Source organism: Epinephelus fuscoguttatus, linkage group LG22 (assembly GCF_011397635.1).
Source record: "Epinephelus fuscoguttatus linkage group LG22, E.fuscoguttatus.final_Chr_v1".
NCBI lineage: Eukaryota > Metazoa > Chordata > Actinopteri > Perciformes > Serranidae > Epinephelus > Epinephelus fuscoguttatus.
Genome location: NC_064773.1, coordinates 2,446,835 through 2,469,461, shown reverse-complemented (window position 1 = coordinate 2,469,461; position 22,627 = coordinate 2,446,835). Strand labels below are relative to the sequence as shown.

Here is a 22,627-nt window from a genome sequence, read left to right as displayed (position 1 = left end):
ATAAATTGTGGAGACAATAAAGCCTTCACACAGCAGCATCTTAATTCTCGAGTGCAGTTTTTATTCCGGCTTCATATGGGTAGAGAAAAACTCTGCTAGCTGCTAGGCTAATTTGTACAATGTAAAATGCCATAGGCTTGTGCTAATAATGTTAGCATGTTGTATTTGTGGTGAAAATGTGTCCAGATAAAGACAAGTGTTTGTCTGTGAATGCTGCGAGTTATAGTGAAGCTGAGTTGTGTTTGAAACTGTCTCTATTAAGCCATGTTTAATGTGTGTTTAATGTGTGTTTAATGTGTGTTTAACGTGTGTTGAATCAACTAAACTTTACAGCACTTCACAGAAAGCCTGTCGCCAACTAGTGTTTTGGAGGTGTAACTGCAGAGTGACACAGACACAAATGCTCACAACAGCGTAGGCCATGGCACATAGACTCTGCATAGAGACCAAAGCACGACTATAAATCCACCTTTATTGAGCAGGAGAAAGAGTGACTGATTCATATTTTCCAGCCTGACCCCCCCCCCCCCCCACACACACACACACACACACACAGGTCGCACTGGAGATCGCTCTGACATGAGCAATGGCGGTGAAGGCTCTGGCTCGTCTCCATAACAACTGCGGCACATCAAAGGGTTTTAGAGAGTTTATTTAGCAACACATAAAGGAACACAGAGATACGTGGTTTTCACTGAACAGGAAGTAACTAAAGCTGTCAGATGTAACGCAGTAAAAAGTACAGCATTCACCTCAGAGGTGGAGGAAGAGGAGACAGTTACACTGAGTGGAAATACTCGAGTACAAGTTCCTTCAGTTTGTGGTAAGGTAGGCTACAGTAACATGTGACGTCATGTTTCACACCTCTTTCAGTTTATTTAATTTAATTCCGGTGCAAATAGAAACCACAGAAGAAGAAGAAGCATCTCTGTGGTGTTTCTGCTCTGCAGGAAGCGGGAAGCAGCTGAGAGCGAGGCTGAAACGTCACAAGAAGTAGAAAAAAAAGAGCAGCTGAGCCAAAATGTGACGAAATTAGAGCGACACCGGAAGTTACTGAAAACTGTCTTCAAAATAAAAGCAAAACATTAATGACTGACCAGAATTGTTTATTGTGTGTGATACACAGTGAAGTTTCTGTTTCATTTTATGTTTCATTATTATTATTATTATTATTATTATCATTGTTATTATTTTGTATTTTAGCCTACTTGCTGTGAGCCTTTATTCTGAAACACTAAGGTGGAGGTTCTGCTGTTTATTTATTTAGCATAAATATATTTTTGTGACTTTCTTTCTTAAGTATTTTAACAGTAATTATCTTACTTCCCTCTTCTTTTTTAAACTCTGTAATATATTAAAACTGTAATATATAAAATTAAAATACATATATATCATAATACAATAAAAAATACCATGAATGTAAAAGCCTGCCCTCCCCTTTATATTTTCAAACATACCGATTTTAAAACATACTTTACTGTAAAAAAAAAAAAAAAAAAAAAAAAGAATTGTAAATTGGCAAAACTGTTAGGCTATTTAGACATTTAATTTCTATATCATCTGTTTTGCAGACCCTGAAGATTTTTGTTCTAATTATGTTTTGTTCTTTTCCTTACATTTTATTTGTTTTTTATTTTTAATATTATGAAATATATTTTCTCCATCTTTTCTAATGAAAATCTGGAATGCACATACACACCCTCCATGTGCTCAATATATTCAATAAAGTTTGGGGAAAAAATCTGCCTGTCAAATAACTGATTTGTTGTTAATAATAATAATAATAATAATAATAATTTTATCACTTTTATTATTATTGACTCATTTTGTCGTTATGAGCATTGCATTTTAGTCACTTTATTCATCTTGATGTAGCAATTTTATTTATTTTTTTATTTATCTATTATAATATTTAATTTTTATTTTTTAATAATAACGCCAATAATAATTTTTATTCTATTTAATGTTTTTTTGTTTTTGTCTTGTGCTGCTGTGATATTTGAATTTCCCCTCTGGGGGATCAGTAAAGTATATCTTATCTTATCTTAATGTTAAAAATGTTTTGCAGCTTTATTTATGTTCTTTTATTTTGAAAGAGGTGACCGGAAGCGTTGGCGTTCACGGCGTCGAACTTGACGTCAGCGCGCAGCGGCGGCAGGAGGGAGCGGCTCTGGTCGAGCGACATAGACAGAGAGTGGAGGTGAGAGTGAGAGAGAGCGGCGGAGCGGACGGGTGGATGACTGTGAGTACCGCTTCCTTTCTCTCGTTTCTCTCTTTTCCTCCTTTTTCTCCTCTTTCTTCCCTCCATCATGTACACGGGCCTGTTCCGGGCCGGACCGGGACAGGGGCGGTGGGGTGGTGCCGGTGGTGGAGGGGGGGGACAGGCCGGTGCCGAGCCGAGCTGGGCTGGGTTTGCGGAAGCGACCGGCGGACAGACGGACGGACAGAGAGGCAGACAGACAGGAGCTCCCGTTAACGATAAAACTGTTGATATTAAGGACAGACAGACAGACAGACAGACGGGCGAAGGAACAACATGGCGGCTGTTTGTCTGTCCGTCTTCACGCCCTGTAAGATCTGCGCGTGCCAGCTTGTCTCCGGCTCCTCCGGCAGGCAGCGGGGCCTGCCGCCAGAGGTGGCCCGGGGGGGAGCGTTCTGAGGCGGCCACAGAGCTTGCGGAACTCCCGCTGCTCTGCTGGAGAAATAAGAGAGGAAGTAACTTACTGCAGACTGCGGAGCTGAGGAGTTTGGAGGAACATGTCTGTCTGCCTGCATGTCTGTCTACCTGTCTGTCTGACTGTAGTGTAGAGACAAGGCTTGGTTTTATTCCTCTGCTGTTGTACTGTCAGCAGCAAACACACACACACACACACACACACACACACACACACACACACACACACTTAAGTATTGACAGGCCCCACCTAGTTCTCGTTGACTCAGGGATCTGTGTGTGTGTGTGTGTGTGTGTGTGTCCATCTTTCTCCTCCACCAACTTTACTTTAGTAGATTAACATCATGCTGCATTCGGGGCCTGTTGGAAAAAGCAGAACTACACACTCAGTGCACCAAAAATATACAAATATGGTGTGAGATAGATCTGAGGCTGGTGATCGATCAATATAATATTGATACTGTGAGGTGAGACTGTTCTTGATCGTTTAACAGAAGGAAACATGACTCCTCTTTGTATTGAATCTCTTGGTTGTTTGAAGTCTAAAAAGATGTGAGCACAGAAAACCTGTTTGATTGTACAGAGATAGATTTGTGTCAACATCACTGGAACAACCTGTGTGTACATGTGTCATCTGTAAATACAAAACTTACACAAATACAAAAAAAGATTTGTAAATACACAGAAATATTTCAAACAGAAAACAGAAATGCAAATACACAAATAAATTTCAAAAATAATTTGCGAAAAAGCAAATCTGCAAGTGTAAAATTGTAAATGTTGGGAGAATATTCGCAAATGTTTTTCAATAATTTGTAAATTAATTTAGTGTATTCACAGATTTTTTTTATTTGTGTATTAGCAGATCTGTTTTACATTCGCGAAATAGTTTTTGGAGACATATTTTTTTGCATTTGTTGAAAGTGTTCTAACACACGAATTATTGATTTTCTTTGTGTAAATTTTCCCTGAATGCACCAATGATCATCTGAAAAAATGGTTCCCAGCCTTTTTAGCTTCTGACTCCTTTAAACGAAGCTGTGTCTGTTATTAATTGGCAACTTTTGTGATTGTCAATTGAACTTTTAGTTGTTTTTGAAGCAAAATTACCAAAAAATCTCTGGGTTCAGCTTCTTAAATGTGAGAATTTGTTGTTGTAAATGATTAGACGTTACCTTGGACTCAAAGGGGCCTCAATCGGCAGATGAATTTATAACGACAATAATCACCGGTCGCAGCCTTAATAAAAACATTTTGATGATAAAAAGCTCTCAGAAGAATACCCTTCATCACTGGTTGTTATGTAAGAAAGATTTTTGTGGCAGCATTTTTAATTTCAATGATTTCTAGAGGCGTCAGAGTCTTAAATAAAAGCAGAAATTTGTGCAGCAGAAAGGTTTCGCTTCAGATTGTTATCTTACATCATTGACGTTTGGATGTAGAACATACAGTCTCACTTCATTCATATGTGTCAGTGTTAAGTTACCTTGTCTAATAGCTCATCAATATCAGCCCTATAACCACATGGTTGAGATTTAGGTGATGTTGCAGGTGTGGACAAAATAACAGGAACATTGGTACAGTCAGAGGCAGTATCTCAGCTCTGCGGTAAATTCTACATCAGTAGAGCTTTAAATGTTCAGATCTAGAACCCATGGTGGTCTGAAGGATCTAGAACACATGGTTGTCTGAGGGATCTAGAATCCATTGTAGTCTGAAGGATCTAGAACCCATGGTGGTCTGAAGGATATATAACCCATGGTGGTCTGCAGGATCTAAAATGCATGGTTGTCTGAGGGATCTAGAATCCATTGTAGTCTGAAGGGTCTAGAACCCATGGTGGTCTAAAGGATATATAACCCATGGTGGTCTGAAGGATCTAGAGGCCATTGTAGTCTGAAGGGTCTAGAACCCATGGTGGTCTGAAGGATCTAGAACCCATGGTGGTCTGAAGGATATATAACCCACGGTGGTCTGAAGGATCTAGAACCCATGGTGGTCTGAAGGATATATAACCCATGGTGGTCTGAAGGATCTAGAACCCATGGTGGTCTGAAGGATCTAGAGGCCATTGTAGTCTGAGGGGTCCAGAACCCATGGTGGTCTGAAGGATCTAGAGGCCATTGTAGTCTGAAGGATCTAGAACCCATGGTGGTCTGAAGGATCTAGAACCCATGGTGGTCTGAGGGATCTAGAACCCATGGTGGTCTAAAGGATCTAGAACCCATGGTGGTCTGAAGGATCTAGAACCCATGGTGGTCTGAAGGGTCTAGAACCCATGGTGGTCTGAAGGATCTAGAGGCCATTGTAGTCTGAAGGGTCTAGAACCCATGGTGGTCTGAAGGGTCTAGAACCCATGGTGGTCTGAAGGATCTAGAACCCATGGTGGTCTAAAGGATCTAGAGGCCATTGTAGTCTGAAGGATCTAGAACGCATGGTGGTCTGAAGGGTCTAGAACCCATGGTGGTCTGAAGGGTCTAGAACCCATGGTGGTCTGAAGGATCTAGAACCCATGGTGGTCTAAAGGATCTAGAGGCCATTGTAGTCTGAAGGATCTAGAACGCATGGTTGTTTGAAGAATCCTTTTAAGCCATCACTTCTGGTGTTGTATGATATTAACAGTAGACAGAAAATGAATCAGTTATAAGTTATGTCCATTTTGTTCCCAAAATCTCTGGTTCTAGTGTCTGAAATGTGAATGTTTTGTGTTTCTATTTGTCCTCTGTGATGGTAAACTGCATATTTCTGGTTTCAGACTGTTGGACAAACAAAATCAGATAGTAGAAAGAAATGTGATGGACATTTATCACTATTTTATGGCATTTTAGACAAAGTGATCGACCAGTTGGACAGCTGATGAATGAAAACAGTAATATAAACAGCTGTTATTTTGGGCATTAGTTGAACCAGAAACAGCTCTGAAATCACCATCACCAAACCCACCAGACTCCATTTAAATAAACAGTCATTTTGTCATCATTAAACACACTCGACAGAAACAAAATCAAATGCACAGAAACCATCTTGGTTCATCTTTCCATTGTTCCAACAATCACCAGCTCTGGTTTGGTTTAAATTAACCGTTAACTCACCAGTCAGATGTGACAACGTGCTGCCTCTATACACACTAACATGACTGTTTATTTAAATGGCGTCTGGTGGGTTTGGTGACGGTGATTTCAGGGCTGTTTGTGGATCTTACTCTCTAACACAAAGCTCTATCTCTGTAGGGATCCTTTCATAATGTTGTCAGACACTTAGCATAACAATCTGAGCCTGTCAGTGACAAAAAGTCAGTTTCCCGTCAAATATGATGAGCAAAACCAGCACATCTTCACATCTAAGAAGCTGGAACCAGAGAATATTTTGGCATTTTTATAAACTGATGATCAGAGTAGCTGCAGATTTATTTTCCACTACAACTCTTGACTAATCATGTTCTGCATGTATGTTATTTGCTTATTATCCAGGTGTTACTTGCTGAGACGTTTGACGGTTATAAAACAGTTTATCCATTAGTCTTCAGTGACCTCGAGGTGTCATTTTAATGATCTGATATCTGAACTGTTGTTTGTTGGATTCATCTGAAACTTCTGAGTATCCTGTTTGTTGTAATATGTTGCTCACAGTGTGAAAACCACAAAGATTTTATCAGCAGTTTGAAGAGGTGGTCTCAGTCCGGTTCCAAAGGAACTCTGGTGCGGTTGGTTTGTGGTGAGAAGGTGTTCTGACCTGGATGTGAAGCAACTGCAGTCACATGACACATTGTTTGGGTTAAACATGAGCATGTTACAGTCCTGGAGGATTATTAATGTGCACCTCCTCCTGTACTGCCTTAATATGCACATTCAGCACATCCAATGCATCAAAACATTGTTTTCTAGTTGGAGCCGCGTTTGCCTCGTTTTCAAACTGTATGCTTTGACTAAAATGAACAATGACAGCAATATAGTCCACGATGAGCAGCGCTAAAATCAACCTGCGTAGTTGTCCCTCCATTGTGACATTAGAAAGTGTCACATTTATCTTGCAAGTGTACTCTTCTTCAACGTTTGCTTTACTTCCTGGATTTTTCCCACATGGAAATTCTGACCAATCAAGAGCAGCTTTCTCACACAAGGCATTTGATCTGGTCCTCTTGTAAATGCTGCCGTGAGAACACCAACCAACTCTAGGCAATTATACAACTTTGGAACAACATGAGTCCCTGATTCAGACCAGAGGAGACCACTCTAGGGCTGACAGCAGTCTGAGACTCAGGAGGTGGTGGAGACCAAACACAGAGAGAGAATACTGGACCAACATTCATCATGTGACACAAACACAAAGATGAATCATCAAACTGTTTGCTAACACATCAGCAGTAACAGTTTAATAAGGCGATGATGTGTGGGTGTGATCACAAACATCACCTGATGCAGATTTAAATGTCTTCATTCCATGTTTTTACTCTGACTGTGTGTCATGTTGAAACGTGAGGGGAAAATCCAGACTCAGGTTTGGGAGTCATAATTTACCTTCTCTTCACCGGCCTCGCCTGCTGCCTCAGTTTGTGACTTCCTGCGATTCCCTGAACTCGCCTGGACTTGTTGCATCAAACAGAAAGGAGACGGAGTGAGGCGGGCGGCGTTCACACCTCCAGGCACTAAAAATCCACCTCTGCTGATGCGTTCACTGACACCCGAACAGATAACACTCCACCCAGTCGCTTCATGCATGACAACGACACTAGTCCCACCCATGGCGCTCATGGGATCGTTTTTTTTTTTTATTGTAACCGAGACGCCGCCGTTTGATGTCGTGATGACACACGAATCAGTCGACTTGGTGGAGTAGGCGGATTCAAAGGGCTGGAGCCGGGCAAGATGAAACAGGGAATTCTGGGTAAAATAACACACTGGAAAAATGGCTGTTAGAGGGAGAGAGCTGTTAATGTTTGGTCCTGACACCACCTGCTTCACCACACACACACACACACACACACACACACACACACACACACACACTTATCTCATCACCATGGTAACCTCAGCAGACCCTTATTAACAGATTCAAGAAGCTCTGACTGTGTGTGTGTGTGTGTGTGTGTGTGTGTCATGTTGCTTCTTGTTGCTGCAACGACAAACACACAATGAGGCATGACTGGTATGCAAACACACACACACACACACACACACACAAACACATATATGAGGGTGCATAGTAACAGTAACCAGGAAGGATTCCACAGTTGTGACATCACTACCAGCTGTGGGTGATCATGTGACCTCTCTCTGTTTTCATGAAGGTGCCCAGATGCATGCTGGGTAATCGTGACCTCCCAGAGAGAAGGGAGGAAGTCTCCATCTGTGTGTGTGTGTGTGTGTGTGCGTGTGTGTGTGTGTAATTGATGGTTTTACAGCTCCAGGTGTGTTGTCGTAATGCTGCTCTGTGATTGGCTGCTGGGAAATGTAACCTCTCTCTCTCTCTCTCTCTCTGTCTGTATGTGTGTGTGTGTGTGTGTGTGTGTGTGTTCCTCTCGCCCAGCAGACAGACAGTCAGGATGCGTGAATACAAACTGGTTGTTTTAGGATCAGGAGGAGTCGGCAAGTCAGCTCTGGTGAGTCATTAAACACACTTCGCTGTTTCTACTAAAGCAGAACTGTCAACGTTGCGACAGTGGATGTTGCTCCGCCCACACAAACACCGTCACACACCAAGTTCACCCCCTCACAGCCATGGCAGCAGGACAGTGCACCATGTCTCGCCATAAAAACGTGACAGAGACCTCAAGGCGTCGACCCGGCCTCAAGAACCTGAGGGACGTTCCAGTACCACAGAGGTACGCCTGATCCCCTTGGGGCGGACTTGGCTTTGACCTGTCGTGGCATCGACTGTGTGGAGTAGGGTGCCCTGTGGCGTCTGGCACCAGGGCACCAGTGGCAGATCCTCTGAGTCCTGTGTGTTGTGAGGAGAGGCACCAGCACATCTACAGATGCTCGATCAGACTGGGATCTGAGGAATTTGGAGGCAAAGTCGACGCCTTGAGCTCTTTGCCACAGTCCTGTCACACAGAGAGTAACACCGCGCTTTAAGAGGTGTATAACTGTGTGTGAGGCTTCAAACCCAAACTCACCTGATGATGATGATGATGATGATGATGATGATGATGAAAATGCATCGAGTTTCATTTGCATTTGTTGCAACATTTGAAATGTTTTCACACAAAGTTCTGCAGATGAAAACGGATTAAGACTGATGTCACTGTGTTTTTCTGTGAATCATCCTCAGTGTTTCCATCTCACACACACACACACACACACACACACACACACACACACACACAGTGTCACTACAATGAAGTGCTTTACTCCAGATGATATAATGGAGATGTGTCAGTGTGTCACATTAATTCCATTCTAATGACTTCCAATGGAGAACAGAACAGAGCTCCATTAACACCACTGCCCTACTTCTCTTTATCTCACTGCCTGTCTGTCTCTCTGCCTGTCTCCCTGTCTCCAGACTGTCCAGTTTGTTCAGGGAATCTTTGTGGAGAAATACGACCCGACGATAGAGGATTCCTACAGGAAGGTAAGACGGCTTCAGCCTGTCTGTCTCTGCTGTCGGTCTGTGTGAGTGGTGTGAGACGGTTCATATCCACTGTGGGACGGAGCGAGGGTTGTCTGAATGTTAGCTGCTAACCATCCCACAACGTAACGCCACAGAAAAGAGGAAGAAGACAAAGAAGCAGAAAGATGAGAAGATCAAAACAAGAGAGGAGAAAGAAAAGAAGGAAAATGATCAGGATAAGAAAAAGCAAAATGTAAATGAAGAGAAGAAGAAAAATCAAGAAAAGTCGAGAAACAGGAAAATATGAAAGAGAGAGAAAAATAGATAAAAGAATAGAAAAATTAATCATGATGATTGTTTGTCAGAACTTAGATTTGTTGAGTCAAAATATTGAGTTGAAAGGTAAAACCTATGAGAAAGGAAGTTAAAATAACGTGATACAGGAAGTAAAAATCAAATATAATAAGTCAGGAGATAAGTTCCAATGATAAGATAAGAAAGTAAAAATTACGAGACAGTACGTGAAAACAGGTGATATGGGAAACAAAAATTGAAGACAATAAATCAAAATTAGGAGATAAGTTAGAATTATGAGATAAAAGGCAAAGTTATGAGATCATAAATTAAAATATGGTAAAACAGGAATAAAAAAATAGATAAGTCAAAATTATGTGAAAGTAAGTCATAAATATTAAATAACTTAAAATGAGGAGATAAAAAATAAAAACTATGACATAGTTAATTAAAATATGATGATACAGGAAGTAGAAATTGAAGATAATAAGACAAAATGAGATAGTTTACATCATGAGATAATAAATTAAAATAAGGTGATACGGGAAGTAAAAATTGCAGATAAAAAAAAATCTAAATTAGGAGAAAATAAGTCATAAATATTAAATAATAAATCAAAATTGGGAGATAAGTTATAATAATAAGATAAAAAGTCAATATTATTAGACAATAAATTAAAAACATGGTAAAACAGGAATTAAAAATTAAAGATTATAAATCAAAAATATGTAAAAGTAAGTCAAAAAATATTAAATAAAAACTCAAAAGGAGAAAATAAATCATGAATATTAAATAATAAATTAAATTAAGTTACAATTATGACATAAAAAAGTCAAAATTATTAGACAATAAATTAAAATGAGATGATATGGGATGTAAAAATTGAAGATAAGTCAAAAATGGGAGAAAATAAATTATGAATAATAAATTATACGTCAAAAGTAGGAGAAAATAATATTAAATAAGTCAAAATGAGGAGATAAGTTCCAATGATAAGATAAGAAAGTAAAAATTACAAGACAGTACGTGACAAAAGGTGATATGGGAAATAAAAACTGAAGATAAAGACTCAAAATTAGGAGATAATAAATCATGAATATTAAATAATACATCAAAATGAGGAGATAAGTTACAATTATGAGATAGTTAATAAAAATATGGTAAAACTGGAATTAAAAATTGAAGACAATAAGTCAAAATTATGAGAAAATAAGTAATATATATTAATAATAACTAAAAAAAATAGGAGATAAGTTACAGTTATGAGATAAAAAGTAATTAATATTAAATAAGTCAAAATGAGGAGATAATTATGAGATAATAAATTAAAATAAGGTTTTACAGGAAGTACAAAGTGAAGACAGAAAATCAAAATTAGGAGAAAATAAATCATGAATATTAAATGATAAATCAAAATGAGGAGATAAGTTACAATAATGAGATTAAAAGTCAGAATTATTAGACAATAAATTAAAAACATGGTAAAACAGGAATTAAAAATTAAAGATAATAAATCAAAAATATGTAAAAGTAAGTCAAAAAATATTAAATAAAAACCCAAAAGGAGAAAATAAATCATGAATATTAAATAATAAATCAAAATTAGGAGTTAAGTTACAATTATGACATAAAAAGTCAAAATTATGAGATAATAAATTAAAATATGGTAAAACTGGAATTAAAAATTAAAGATAATAAGTCAAAATTATGTGAAAATAAATAATAAATATTAAATAATAACTAAAAAATAGGAGATAAGTTACAGTTATGAGATAAAAAGTAAATTATGAGATAATGAATTAAAATATGGCGATACAGGAAGTAAAAATTGAAAATAATACGTCAAACGCAGGAGAAAATAAATCAGGAATAATAGATTATAAGTCAATAATTTTCACTGATGATCACTTTGTTTATTTCTCTAAAACTTCTTGTCTCATTTTTTTGACCGACATGTTTTTAAGTCATGAATAACTTTGATATGAAACAAGAATATAGCTGCAGAGGAGCAGGGCGTTCATGTGTCTCCTCAGCACGTCCAGTGTGAACACTTCCTGTTCCTTCAGTCTCACTCGCTTGACTCCACCCGTCCTGTTCAGGGCAGGCTCATCACTGCAGCACTATCAGCGCGCCTCACTCCACCCGTCTGAGACCACAGGTGGAAATGAAATGTGTTTTAACGCTGTCGATGGGTCTCACCCAACAAACATCCGTCACGACAGAAACCACATCTCATCTCAGCGTCTGTAAACTGATGCGCAAACATCAGGGCCGCATAAACAAACAAACATAATAAAGTCTGCTGTAGTTTAAATTTATATTGTGGGTCAGAACAGACAGAGAGGCGTGCCTGCTTACGTACTGCAAAGTCCGACAGCGTACAGTTGAACATCCTGGTACGTTAGCTAATCATCAGTAATCACAGAGTCCAGCTGAATAACTTCATAACTTCTGCAGGTGTTTGGTCATAAACCAAAGTACTGGACACATTAACACGTCGACCTGATGATGACGATGAAAAGCCAGACGGAGAGGAACACGAGTGATGAACCACATCTCACCTCAGTCCATCCGGTCGCTGTTGTTGAGATGTTTTAGTGAGGTGGAACTTTGTGGAGTAGTTTTGTTGAAGAACTGAGGACTCACTGTCTCTACGTCTCTGTCTGTTTGCAGCAAGTCGAGGTCGATGGACAGCAGTGTATGTTGGAGATCCTGGATACAGCAGGAACAGTAAGATCTGTCTCTCTGTCTGTCTGTCTGTCTGTCTGTCTGTACCCTTGGACAGTTTGTGACTTGCTTCCTGATCTGCACCTCCCTTTATAAAACCAGGAAGAACAGACATGAAAGGACACTAAATTCTACAGGACTGTCCACATACTTTTGGCCATATAGCGTATTAGTCCGTGTCCCTGACGACCTGTGTGTGTGTGTGTGTGTGTGTGTGTGTGTGTGTGTGCAGGAGCAGTTCACGGCGATGAGAGACCTGTACATGAAGAACGGTCAGGGCTTTGCTCTGGTTTACTCCATCACGGCTCAGTCGACCTTCAATGACCTTCAGGACCTCCGAGAGCAGATCCTCAGAGTGAAGGACACCGAGGATGTAAGACGCACTCACACACACTTAAACACACTAGAAACACCTGGCAACATAGAGAGCTGAGGTCATGATGTCATTTCCTGTTGAGCCTCTGTTCCACAAGCTTCTGTCAGAGTCCTGCACAGGTCAATGTTTGGAAACCCGCACCCATGATCAAACCCACCCAGGCTCCCGTCCCTCACATTAAGCTGGGTTTAAACTCCATGTAGGCTGCCACCTCATCCTCGGGCTGCAAAGTTTCATGGCTGAAGTCCTCCACGTCGGTGACCAATGTGACCACGGGGTCAAAGGTTACACTTGTGTCACTGACTTTCAAAATAAAAGCAACTGTCAGAATATTACACAGATACTGCACAGCTTTTTACTGGGTTTTATTCTGAAAAATAAAAAACATTTATTTTTGTTCTCACCCGCTGCCTGCCGGTGTGGAGTTCATTTTTACCCGTGCCCTTGACTTTATATGTACATGAATATTTTTACCGTGACACAGCTTTTTGAGGGTTTCCTGTAGATACCCGACCTGCTGCAGGACTCTGGCTTCTATTACTCAACACAGTCTCTCATTCAGCATTTCTTTTAAGAGATATGATAAATTTGTGAGATAAAGAGTCAAAATTAAGAAATTTAAGCCAAAAGTTTGAGAAATAAAAATAAAAATATGGAAATAAGCAAAAATTAGGTGACAAAAATAAGGAATAAAATAATGAAATAATTAATTTTGTGCTAAGTAAAAATTATTGAATACAACGTAAAAATGTGGAGATACATTAAAATGAGGAGATTAAAAATAGATGATTATTAAAAATAATAAATAGAAAAGAAAATATGAAATAATGTCTGTTATTAAATAATTAGTCAAATTTTGGGTTAAGTCAAAATAAGTAAGTGAAAATAAAGAGTTTAATCAAAATTAGGAGATTAAAAATAAGACATAAGTTCAAGTGATTAAATAATTAAAAATTATGAGGTAAAGTCGATGTTATTGAATAATCTGTCAGATTTTGGGATAAGCCAGACTATTAAATAAGCTCCTTGGCTTGTGGGAAATGAAGTTTATTTTAAGTGCACTTTTTGAAATATGAGGCATGTTGCTGGAGGTTTTTATTTTTTATTTTTTCATAACAAACAAATCAGGTCAGCTGCAGAAGTGAAAGTGAAAACTTTTGCGATTTTACTTAAACTGCGAAAAACGACAAGCTCTTCAGCAGAGTTGTTAGCATCATCGTGAGTTTATATCCAGAAACCTCACCAGCGTTGTCTTCTTTTAATATTTACAACTTTGTATCTCTGATGTCCAAAAACGTCCACGGTCGTCTTTGTCCTGCTGTTATTGCAGACGTGTGTGTAATGTAGCTGCTGCAGGTGAAGGGCTTGTGGGAAATGGTGTTCGTTAAAGGCCACTCAAACACAGGAATATCAAATAACGTTGACATCTTTATCCAAACATATGAAGCAGCCACACGACACACAGCTGAGAAAGTCTCTTGAATGAGGTTTTCTTACTTCTGTAACAGAACCTGGAAGTCCTGGTTTCACCACAGCTCACAAATTACATCTACAAAGATGATACAGTAAAATCAACATCTCTCTAAAACAGGGCTGTTGTATTAGACTGTGTTAGTATTAGCTAGGTGTTCCTAATAAACTGGCAGCTTAGTGTAGATTTACCTTTGTGCTGCTCTCTGTTGTTTCATAACGTCAGACAGGGAGCAGGAGGAGACGGCTCTGAGTGATGAATCAAGTTAAGTGACACCGATAGTCTTCAGCGCAGCACTTCACACTCACTGTAGATGATGTACATTATGTGTTTTGCAGTGCTTTTAAGATGCTGCACTGCAGCGTTTTCTAATCCCATCAAACTTGTAACGTCCGGCTGTAATTCTCGTGCTGTAAAGCTAAAGATCTGGTACAATTATTTTTGCTCAATTCTTTGATTCGTCATTTAAATTACTGTCTATAAAATGAAAACAAATTAAAAAAAGGTAAAACACGTCCATTAAAATGTCCTCGAGCTGAAGATAAGATCCATGAACTGCTTGTTTTGTCCAACCAACAATCCACTGATGTTTAAATTAAGATCTCACATTAGACGAGATGCAACCAAACAATGTTTTGGCACTTTTGCTTCATCAATGACTTAAATGATAAATGGATGAGGTGTTGATGTTTGTTTGATTGTTGACCAGTTGTTTCAGCACTAGAGTTTAAGTAGTGATGGTGGAGATGAAGCTTTTCTTGATTGAGTCAGAGGGATCTGTACGGTGTAAATGGTGACATCTGCTGGACAAATCTTGGTACTGCATTTTTCTTTGAAACCTCACCATTGAGCACTGAATCAAAATTGAAGTGGAGCCACATGTGTTGTACGTGGAAGTGACCACAGCTCCACATTTACACATTATGGAATCACCTCGCTGCAGTGCTCTTAATTTGAAAGGTCAATATTTAATCGCTGACTGTATTGTATTCTCAACACATTAAAGACGCAAACTTCAAGGAAGACATCACCCACAAAACGATCATTTGTCTTTCAGTTACTCACCACGTGTGTTACATGAAATTCATGAGGAACACTTTTCACACATGCCTTCATGGTAAAGTAAGAATTCAAAAACTGAGAAAATTCTCTCAAAGTTGTCTGAGACTCTGTTGACGATGTTTATGCCTGTTCGCTGGTGAGAGATGTGGCCGGAGGCATTATGTGTAGGGGTTGTTCATCCATCTGTCCCATGCTTCTTAACACAATATCTGTATCTCAAGAACGCCTCAAGGGAATTCCTTCAAAATGTGCACCAATGTCCACTTGGAGTCAACAATTAACTGATAAGCTTTTGGTGGTCAAAGGTCAAGGTCACTGTCATCTTGTCTGGCTCATTCTTAAGAACGTAATATCTCAAGAACACCTGAAGGGAGTTTCTTCAAATTTGGCACAAGCGTTCATTTGGGCTTAAAAGTTAACTGATTGAATTTTGGTGGTCAAAGGTCAACATCACTGTGACCTTGCGTCTGTCTCATTCTCATGAATGTGATATCTCAAGAACACCTTAAGGAAATTTGTTTCTGAGTCATAACTCGGGAACAGAGGGGGAGACATTTGGTCAGATGCTGAATTAGTGAGACTAGTTTGCGGTAATTCTAGTTTGATTCGTTTTGCTCTTGTTAAACATGGACCCCTATGACTTCAAGCGTTTTCTCAGTTTCTGAATTCGTCAATTCGGATTGTGAATATAAATATGAAAACTCAATGTGACGTTGCAGGTTCCCATGATCCTGGTTGGAAATAAGTGTGACCTGGAGGTGGAGCGTGTGGTGGCCAAAGAGTCAGGCATCGGCCTTGCCCGCCAGTGGAACTCCTGCGCCTTCCTTGAGACTTCGGCCAAGAGCAAGATCAACGTCAATGAGGTGACCACACACACACTTTATGTACATATACATTAGAGGTCTTTACATTCAGTTGTTCTTACGAACCGACACCCAACCCAGGAGCCAAATTATGTTCACTTTGGGTTTCGGTTGTGTTGTCTCAGGTTTGTGTGTCAGTATATCAAACAGGTCTGTAACCAACTCAGGAAAATCTTGGTCGACTGAAATCCTACTTACTCTTCAACTATTTGATTGATCAATGGGGAAAAAAGTTCGGACGTTATCTCTAGATTAGCTTAAATCGGCCACAGTGCACTGAGTGTGCTCAACAGCGTGTACACAGTGCTCCACATGCCAGCTGTATGATGAGGCGCTGCACATTTGGTGTTTTTTCTGGTCATCGAGAGTTGAAATATGTCCACGTTTTGGTGAGTCACTCAGTCGTTTGTCACTGTCACTTTTTACCCAGTGGTCCAATCACAGTGAAGAAGGGGCGGGACAAGTAATACAAAGATCAACAGTCATTTCAACAACAATGGAGGCGAAATTAATACCAATGACCACGTAGACCAGCGAGTCCGTCCTCTCTCCTATGTGCTTCAGCCTTCCTTTCATCCTGAGCAAGAACTCTTATCTTGTGCTGACATTTTTACTTTTGCAAATATTCTCTATCATAGCAACCAGACGCAACCAAAGTGTCTCAGCTGAAAAAACGCTGAGCCTCCAATGTGGCATTTTCAGCCGGGAAAAAAAATACTTTGGAGGACACACAGCCTAATGGAATTAACACAACGCACCGTCTGACCAATGAAAATGTGGTCGGAAAAAGTTTTTTTTCTTTAACTTTCGATATTCAGCCCAAAATACTGATGTGGTGTGTGTTTGTGTGTGCAGATCTTCTATGACCTTGTGCGACAGATTAACAGGAAGAGTCCAGTTCAAGGGAAAACTCGCAAAAAGTCCAACTGTCAACTTCTCTAATGACAGGTAAGTCTTTATAGACATCCAGAAGACCCTGAAAAGACTTACGAAGGAGACTAAAGCCTGATCTGGTCAGTATCGACAGACTGCGACAAGATTCCTTATGAGATTATTTCTCATCCTGCTCGTCTACACACCAAAGTCTAGAAACACAACGTATGTCGGCAGTATTCTTGAGAATTCTTCTCTTCTCTCTTTCCAGTTTTCTCCTTACCTGACCGACAACCAACCAACCAATCACAGGACATCTTCCAGCTGGCCACGCCCCTTTAACACAGCCATGTCATCATCAACATCAGCCACCTCTGACCTCTGTTCCCGTGACAACCACATCTCCCATTCCCTCACCATACAGTCTCAGAGACTGTTGCCTTGGAAACATTAAAACCAAACATCAAAAGACTGCAGCGGCGGCGATGATGATGATGATGATGATGATGATGATGAAGATAAGGATTCTGCTGTTGCAGGAATGGGGGCTGTCCAAACTACGGTTCCCATCATGCTCTCTGCTAGGCCATTTTGTGCTGGGGAGTGGCTTCTTGCTTTTACTTTTAAATGTTTCTTTCCTTTCTTTATCTTTTACTTATTTTCCAGCAGCCCCGAGTCATTCACACGCAATTTGACCACTTTACTGTCAGCCATGTTGTTGCCGCAGTGATGTCACGGCTAACAGGGCTGACTCTGTGTGTGTGTGGCTCTGGTTTAACCTGTGGATCATTATAGTGATTATTATTACGGTGGTTATTATTATGATTCTGTGTGAAAAGATATAAAAGTCATTTAATGTTTTTGTTTTTTTGATTTTTGGGTTCGGGGCGGGGGGTTAGGGAGTGCAGCAGGTCACGCAGGTCAGCTCACCATGTTCCTAACTTTGAGCTAACTTAAGTTAGCTGACAGCTACGGGAGTGAATTGGCAAACTTACTACCCAAATTCGCTATTTGTATGGTGACAGCCTTATTAGCATGTTCTTAGAGACGGTTAATGTGGACACATACTGTAGCTGTGTGCAATGCATTCAAAGTACAGTGAGCTTTCTGTGGTGTTAGCATTACCAGTATATCCCCAAAGAAACTGATGTTAGCTCTTGGCCACCGGCTAGTTCTTAGTCCCTGTTGTAGATGAAATGCTTTGGCATTGTTAGGAGGGAATGCTAACTATGCTAACACACTTTTTGTGTATGCTACTTGTAGCTTTGGGCTAGCTTGTTAGCCTAGCAGCTTGTAAAATGCATTAGAAATATTGTGAACAAATTATGCTACTTGTGTGGTGTTAGCTTTGCCCCCAAATATTTTGATGGTAGCTGTTAGCTAAGGGCTAGCTCCTAGCCGTGTGAGCAAAAGAAATGCTGTGACGTTTTCGGGAGGGAATGCTAACTTTGCTAACACATGTTTATGTATTCATAGCTTTGGGCTACTTTGTTAGCCAAGCAGCTAGTTAAAGACTTTCTTAGCATTGTCAGCAACAACACCTCTACAGTGCTGACTGTGGGGTGTTAGCATTAATAGCATATTCTCAGATTGATGGTAGCTTTAGGCCATGGCTAGTTCCTAGTCCTAGTCCTAGTAGCAAATGAAATGCTTTGGTATTGTTAGGAAGGAATGCTTACTATGCTAACACTCCTTTTGTGTACTAATGGCATTGGGCTATTTGTTAGCCTACATTTTAAACATTGTAAACAAATTAGGCTGCGTGTGCGGTGTTAGCATTATTAGGATATCCCCAAAGAAGTTGATGGTAGCTGTTGGCCAAGGGCTAGCTCCTAGTCTCAGTTGCAAATGAAATTGTTAAGAGGAAATGCTAACTATGCTAACACACTGTTTGTGCACTAGCCATGGGCTACCGTGTTAGCCCAGCAGCTAGTAAAATACATTCAAAACATTGTGAGCGACAACACTTTAGCATTATTAGCCCACGCTAAAGAAACTGATGGTATCTTCACAAATAGGATGATGGTTGCTGTGAGTTAGCTTGTCAGCTAGCTGAGAGCTAGCTTGTAAATAAGGAACAGCTTACAATGCCAAACAGGCTGTTTGTAAACAGTGTTGAGTTTCAAAACATCACAGATGAATATCAACGCCACAATATCAAAGAAACAAATAAACAACAGTAGCTGCGAGCTAACTTGTTACTTTAGCAGCACGGTGAGCTGACCCTTGATCTGCTGCTCAGGGCGGACATGTTGCCTTTAGACAGCAGACTCACACTGGTCCAGTACCTTCTTCGTGTGTGTGTGTGTGTGTGTGTGTGTGTGTGTGTGTGTGCGTGTTTGTTAGTGTGTGTGAGTGTGTGTGAGCTGCATAACAACTATGAACCACGCCAGTTTCTGTGATGACCTTTTTGGCCCGGGGGGGGGGTTGAGTTATATTATTGAGCAGGGCAGCCAGCAGCTGTTGTTTCTGTATTATTAACCACATTATTATCTGCTTATTAATGTTATTAACACATCTCGGGAGGAGCACTGAATTATCTGTCCTTTCACTGATGGGCATATATTAAAGTATTCAGCTCTGGAGGACCAACGTTGGCCTCAGAAAGTTCGAGCTGGTCCATTGGGTCACATGTTTCATGCTAAGGGACTGTTCTTTACCTGTCAGTGGAGGGGGTGGCTGGGGTGTGACTTCGTTTTTGTTTATTTGTTTTTATTTATTTATTTTGATCCTCCCCGAAGCTTCATAAGAATGAAGTGATTTTGATGAAATATCACTATTTTAAGCTCAGATTGTTTTTTTGTTTATTTTCAGAAGCGTTTGTCGCACGTGATATGTCCAAGGACTGTCAGAAATGTGAAAATCCATTGATAGTTTTTGTTTTTACAGTTTCTGGCGGTGATAAATGGTTTTATTTTGGCAGTTTTCTTTAAAATAAATACAGAACACAACTATTTAAAGTTGTTTGCCCCTCCCCTCAGCCCAAACGAAAAACTTAAGTCCCTCTCCAGTGCTTAAAAAGATATTTGACGTGCCCCCGCTCCTCATAAATAACGAACAGTCCCTAAAACTTTAGCTCTCCAGGTTGAGTGTTAGCAGCTTAAAGCTAACATGCTAAAGTGTTAGCCACTGACACCTGGATTTTGGAGGATTTGGATTTGGAGGATTTGGATTTTTATTCCCATCAGTGAAAGAAGAAGGTTGGCCTAAAATCTCTGAGACGTATTTCCTTTGAGGAGGTTGGGCTTAAAGCGGAAGCCCCGCCCCTGTGCATTAGTGGGCGTGGCCTGTGAAGCAGCAGCCACAGAAAGCCTTTGAATATCTGTCTTTGTCTGAAATGTGAGAGTGGTCATCTTACAGATACAGTATGTTGGACCAGTGACCTCTGTGAGTACTGCTGTGCACAGTGTAGTACTATCGGGAGTACTGCGGTACAGTGTGGTACTGCTGTCAGTATTCTGGTTCTCCTGCAGTACGTTCAGTCATGTAGCATGTTGATGTTTCTGTCAGTACTCAGTCTGACCTCCAGGAGGTGCTGCGACAGTTTGCATGCTAAGCAGAAGCTTCCAGGTGAAAGGTCTGTTTGCGGCTGTGGTGAGGCGTTCCTGGTGTGATTAAAACATGTAGTATAAATATTGCCATCAGCTCAGTGGCCGATGCAGCACCTGGATGATGTGCTCGCCAGTCAGATCAACACCTGCCGCAGCTGCAGACAGATCTTTCTGGCTTCCACAGTAACACAGACTGTGGTGGCATTCGTCATTTCGTGCGACTTCTTGGGCTGTAACGGTTGACTGCTTTGGCTTAACTCTTGTAGTGATTATGTAGTTTTGTCTTAGACGTTTGGCAGATCTAAAGGCCTCAGCATGCTTCAGAAGAAGTTGAATGAATGATCTGTTTTCTACAGGCAAAAGTTTTCTTTCGTTCTTTCTGGACACTTGGCATTGAGTAAGAAGTTAAAAACTTGGCATCAGATGCTTTCGTTTGAAGCATACAGAGGTTTTAAAGGGATGGTTAGGATTTTTTGAAGTGGGGTTTTATGAGATACTTATCCATAGTCAGTGTATTACATGCAGTAGATGCTCATTAACAGTTTGGAGAAGCAGGCTGGAGTACTGACACAGAATCTAAGCAGTGAGCTGCTGTGGATGGGGGCCACAGCAAAATATATTTTAGCCACCTAAAAAAATCTATCACAGATTAAGTGTATGCTATATTGAGATTATTTTCACCACTTTACCTTCTGTCAGACAGCCCGTTTCAATTGGGAAGCCGTTGCTTTTTATTTCCATGTGTGTTCTCTCCAAAGCCGCCAAACTCCATTCCCTAAAACTGTAATTTTAGCTTGCAGAACACAGGAGCTGCTGCTCCACTGCTGCCTCGATCAGGTAGTTAGTTTGTGTTATTGTGTGACCTTGGTGAGTCCAAATTGACCCTTTTAAACCCCAATAACACAAACTAACTGTTTGAGGCAGCAGTGGACCAGCAGCTCACATGCAGTGATGTTGAATCACTGTTTTTCTCAAAGGAGTCTGGCTTTGAACAGGGCGATATAACAGCTTCAGTTCCCCATCGAAAGTTGCTGTCTGATGGTAAGGTTAAGCAGTGAAAATACTCTAAGTATAGAGTATATTAAAACTAATTTTGATTGTTTTATTTGGGACGTTTTTAGGGAGTTGAAATGTGTTTTATTGCTGACCCCGACATAGCCATACATTACTTAGCTTTGGTTGTACTCCTGCTGCTTCTCCAAACTGGGGCGTGCCGACTGACATGTACTTATCTACTAATACACTGGCTACAGATAAGTACCTCATACTGCCCCACTCTAAAAAATTGGAAGTATCCTGTGAACGTCCATGATAAACTGAGGCATATTTGTTCACTTTGTATAGAGCTAGGCTAGCAGTTTCCCTCTGCTTCCAGTCTTTGTGCTAAGCTAGGCTAAACACATCTTGGACCTGTGTCTGTACTGATTAAACTGATTTATGATCTTCTGTAAAAACGGCTCCTACACTGAATAGAAGTTGCACCGAAATGACGACTGCAGCCGCAGCCAAAATGCAAACTGAAACGATTCATTTAAAGAAGAAATTATTTTACATTACTGAAATAAATCTGCTTCTTTTTTCTCTGTATGGCATGATGACCAGTGAAATGTAAAAGGAACCAGTTCAGCCAGCGCACGTGTCAGGTTAAATTTCCACTTTGCTGAATCATCAGGGTTCGGCAGTCGTTGGGGTTTAAAACTGGTATGAACGTTGGTGCGAACTGGTTTCTTCCAGTACAGAAACCCACAGCAGCAGCGGGAGGTAGGGGAGGGGGGGGAGGGGGGGTGAAGCCAAATGTAAAGTAAAAACTAAAAAGCCTTAAATGAATAAAGTGGTGCAATTTTGTAACAGCAACCTGTGATGTGGAGTCATTCTGGATTAGACAGACGGATAGAAACACACTTCTGTGCAGAGAAACAACAAAAGAGCAGAAACTATATAGAAGATACCCTCAACTAATCTTTAAACACAACACTTGTTTTTGCTCCCATTTTTCACAGGTTTAAGTTAAAGATCTCGGAATTTTTTCATGCACTCAACAGATTTATATCTCTCAAAGTTTGATCATAAATTAGTTAAAATATGTGTAAGTGAGCAGCTCTCCTTTTCCAAGGTAATCCATCCACCTGACAGATTAGCTGATTAAACAGCGTCATAACTTCATAGCTGTGCTGCAGAATGGTC

The 22,627-nt window shown here is 40.2% G+C and overlaps 1 protein-coding gene across 2 annotated transcripts; it reads left to right on the top strand.

The window, feature by feature from the left end:
* The first annotated feature begins 2,100 nt into the window (after positions 1–2,100).
* LOC125883245 (ras-related protein Rap-1b) lies at positions 2,101–19,876 on the top strand. 2 transcript variants are annotated; one of them, XM_049567497.1, is made up of 8 exons: positions 2,101–2,242; positions 8,204–8,273; positions 9,179–9,247; positions 12,194–12,250; positions 12,480–12,620; positions 15,876–16,019; positions 16,875–16,967; positions 17,164–19,876. In XM_049567497.1, the coding sequence occupies exons 2-7, from the start codon at positions 8,217–8,219 to the stop codon at positions 16,959–16,961; spliced, it is 555 nt and encodes a 184-aa protein (XP_049423454.1). In that variant the 5' UTR covers positions 2,101–2,242; positions 8,204–8,216; the 3' UTR covers positions 16,962–16,967; positions 17,164–19,876. The 2 variants fall into 2 exon arrangements, with proteins under 2 accessions (XP_049423454.1, XP_049423453.1); XM_049567496.1 differs by having other exon boundaries at positions 2,112–2,242; positions 8,201–8,273.
* The last annotated feature ends 2,751 nt before the right edge of the window (positions 19,877–22,627 follow it).

Excerpts from the sequence above, each read along its gene's own strand:
- LOC125883245 (XM_049567497.1), top strand. The coding sequence starts at position 8,217 with ATGCGTGAATACAAACTGGTTGTTTTAGGATCAGGAGGAGTCGGCAAG. Across the intron at positions 12,251-12,479 it reads TCCTGGATACAGCAGGAACA|GAGCAGTTCACGGCGATGAG; the intron begins GTAAGATCTGTC and ends GTGTGTGTGCAG. Across the intron at positions 16,020-16,874 it reads GCAAGATCAACGTCAATGAG|ATCTTCTATGACCTTGTGCG; the intron begins GTGACCACACAC and ends TTGTGTGTGCAG.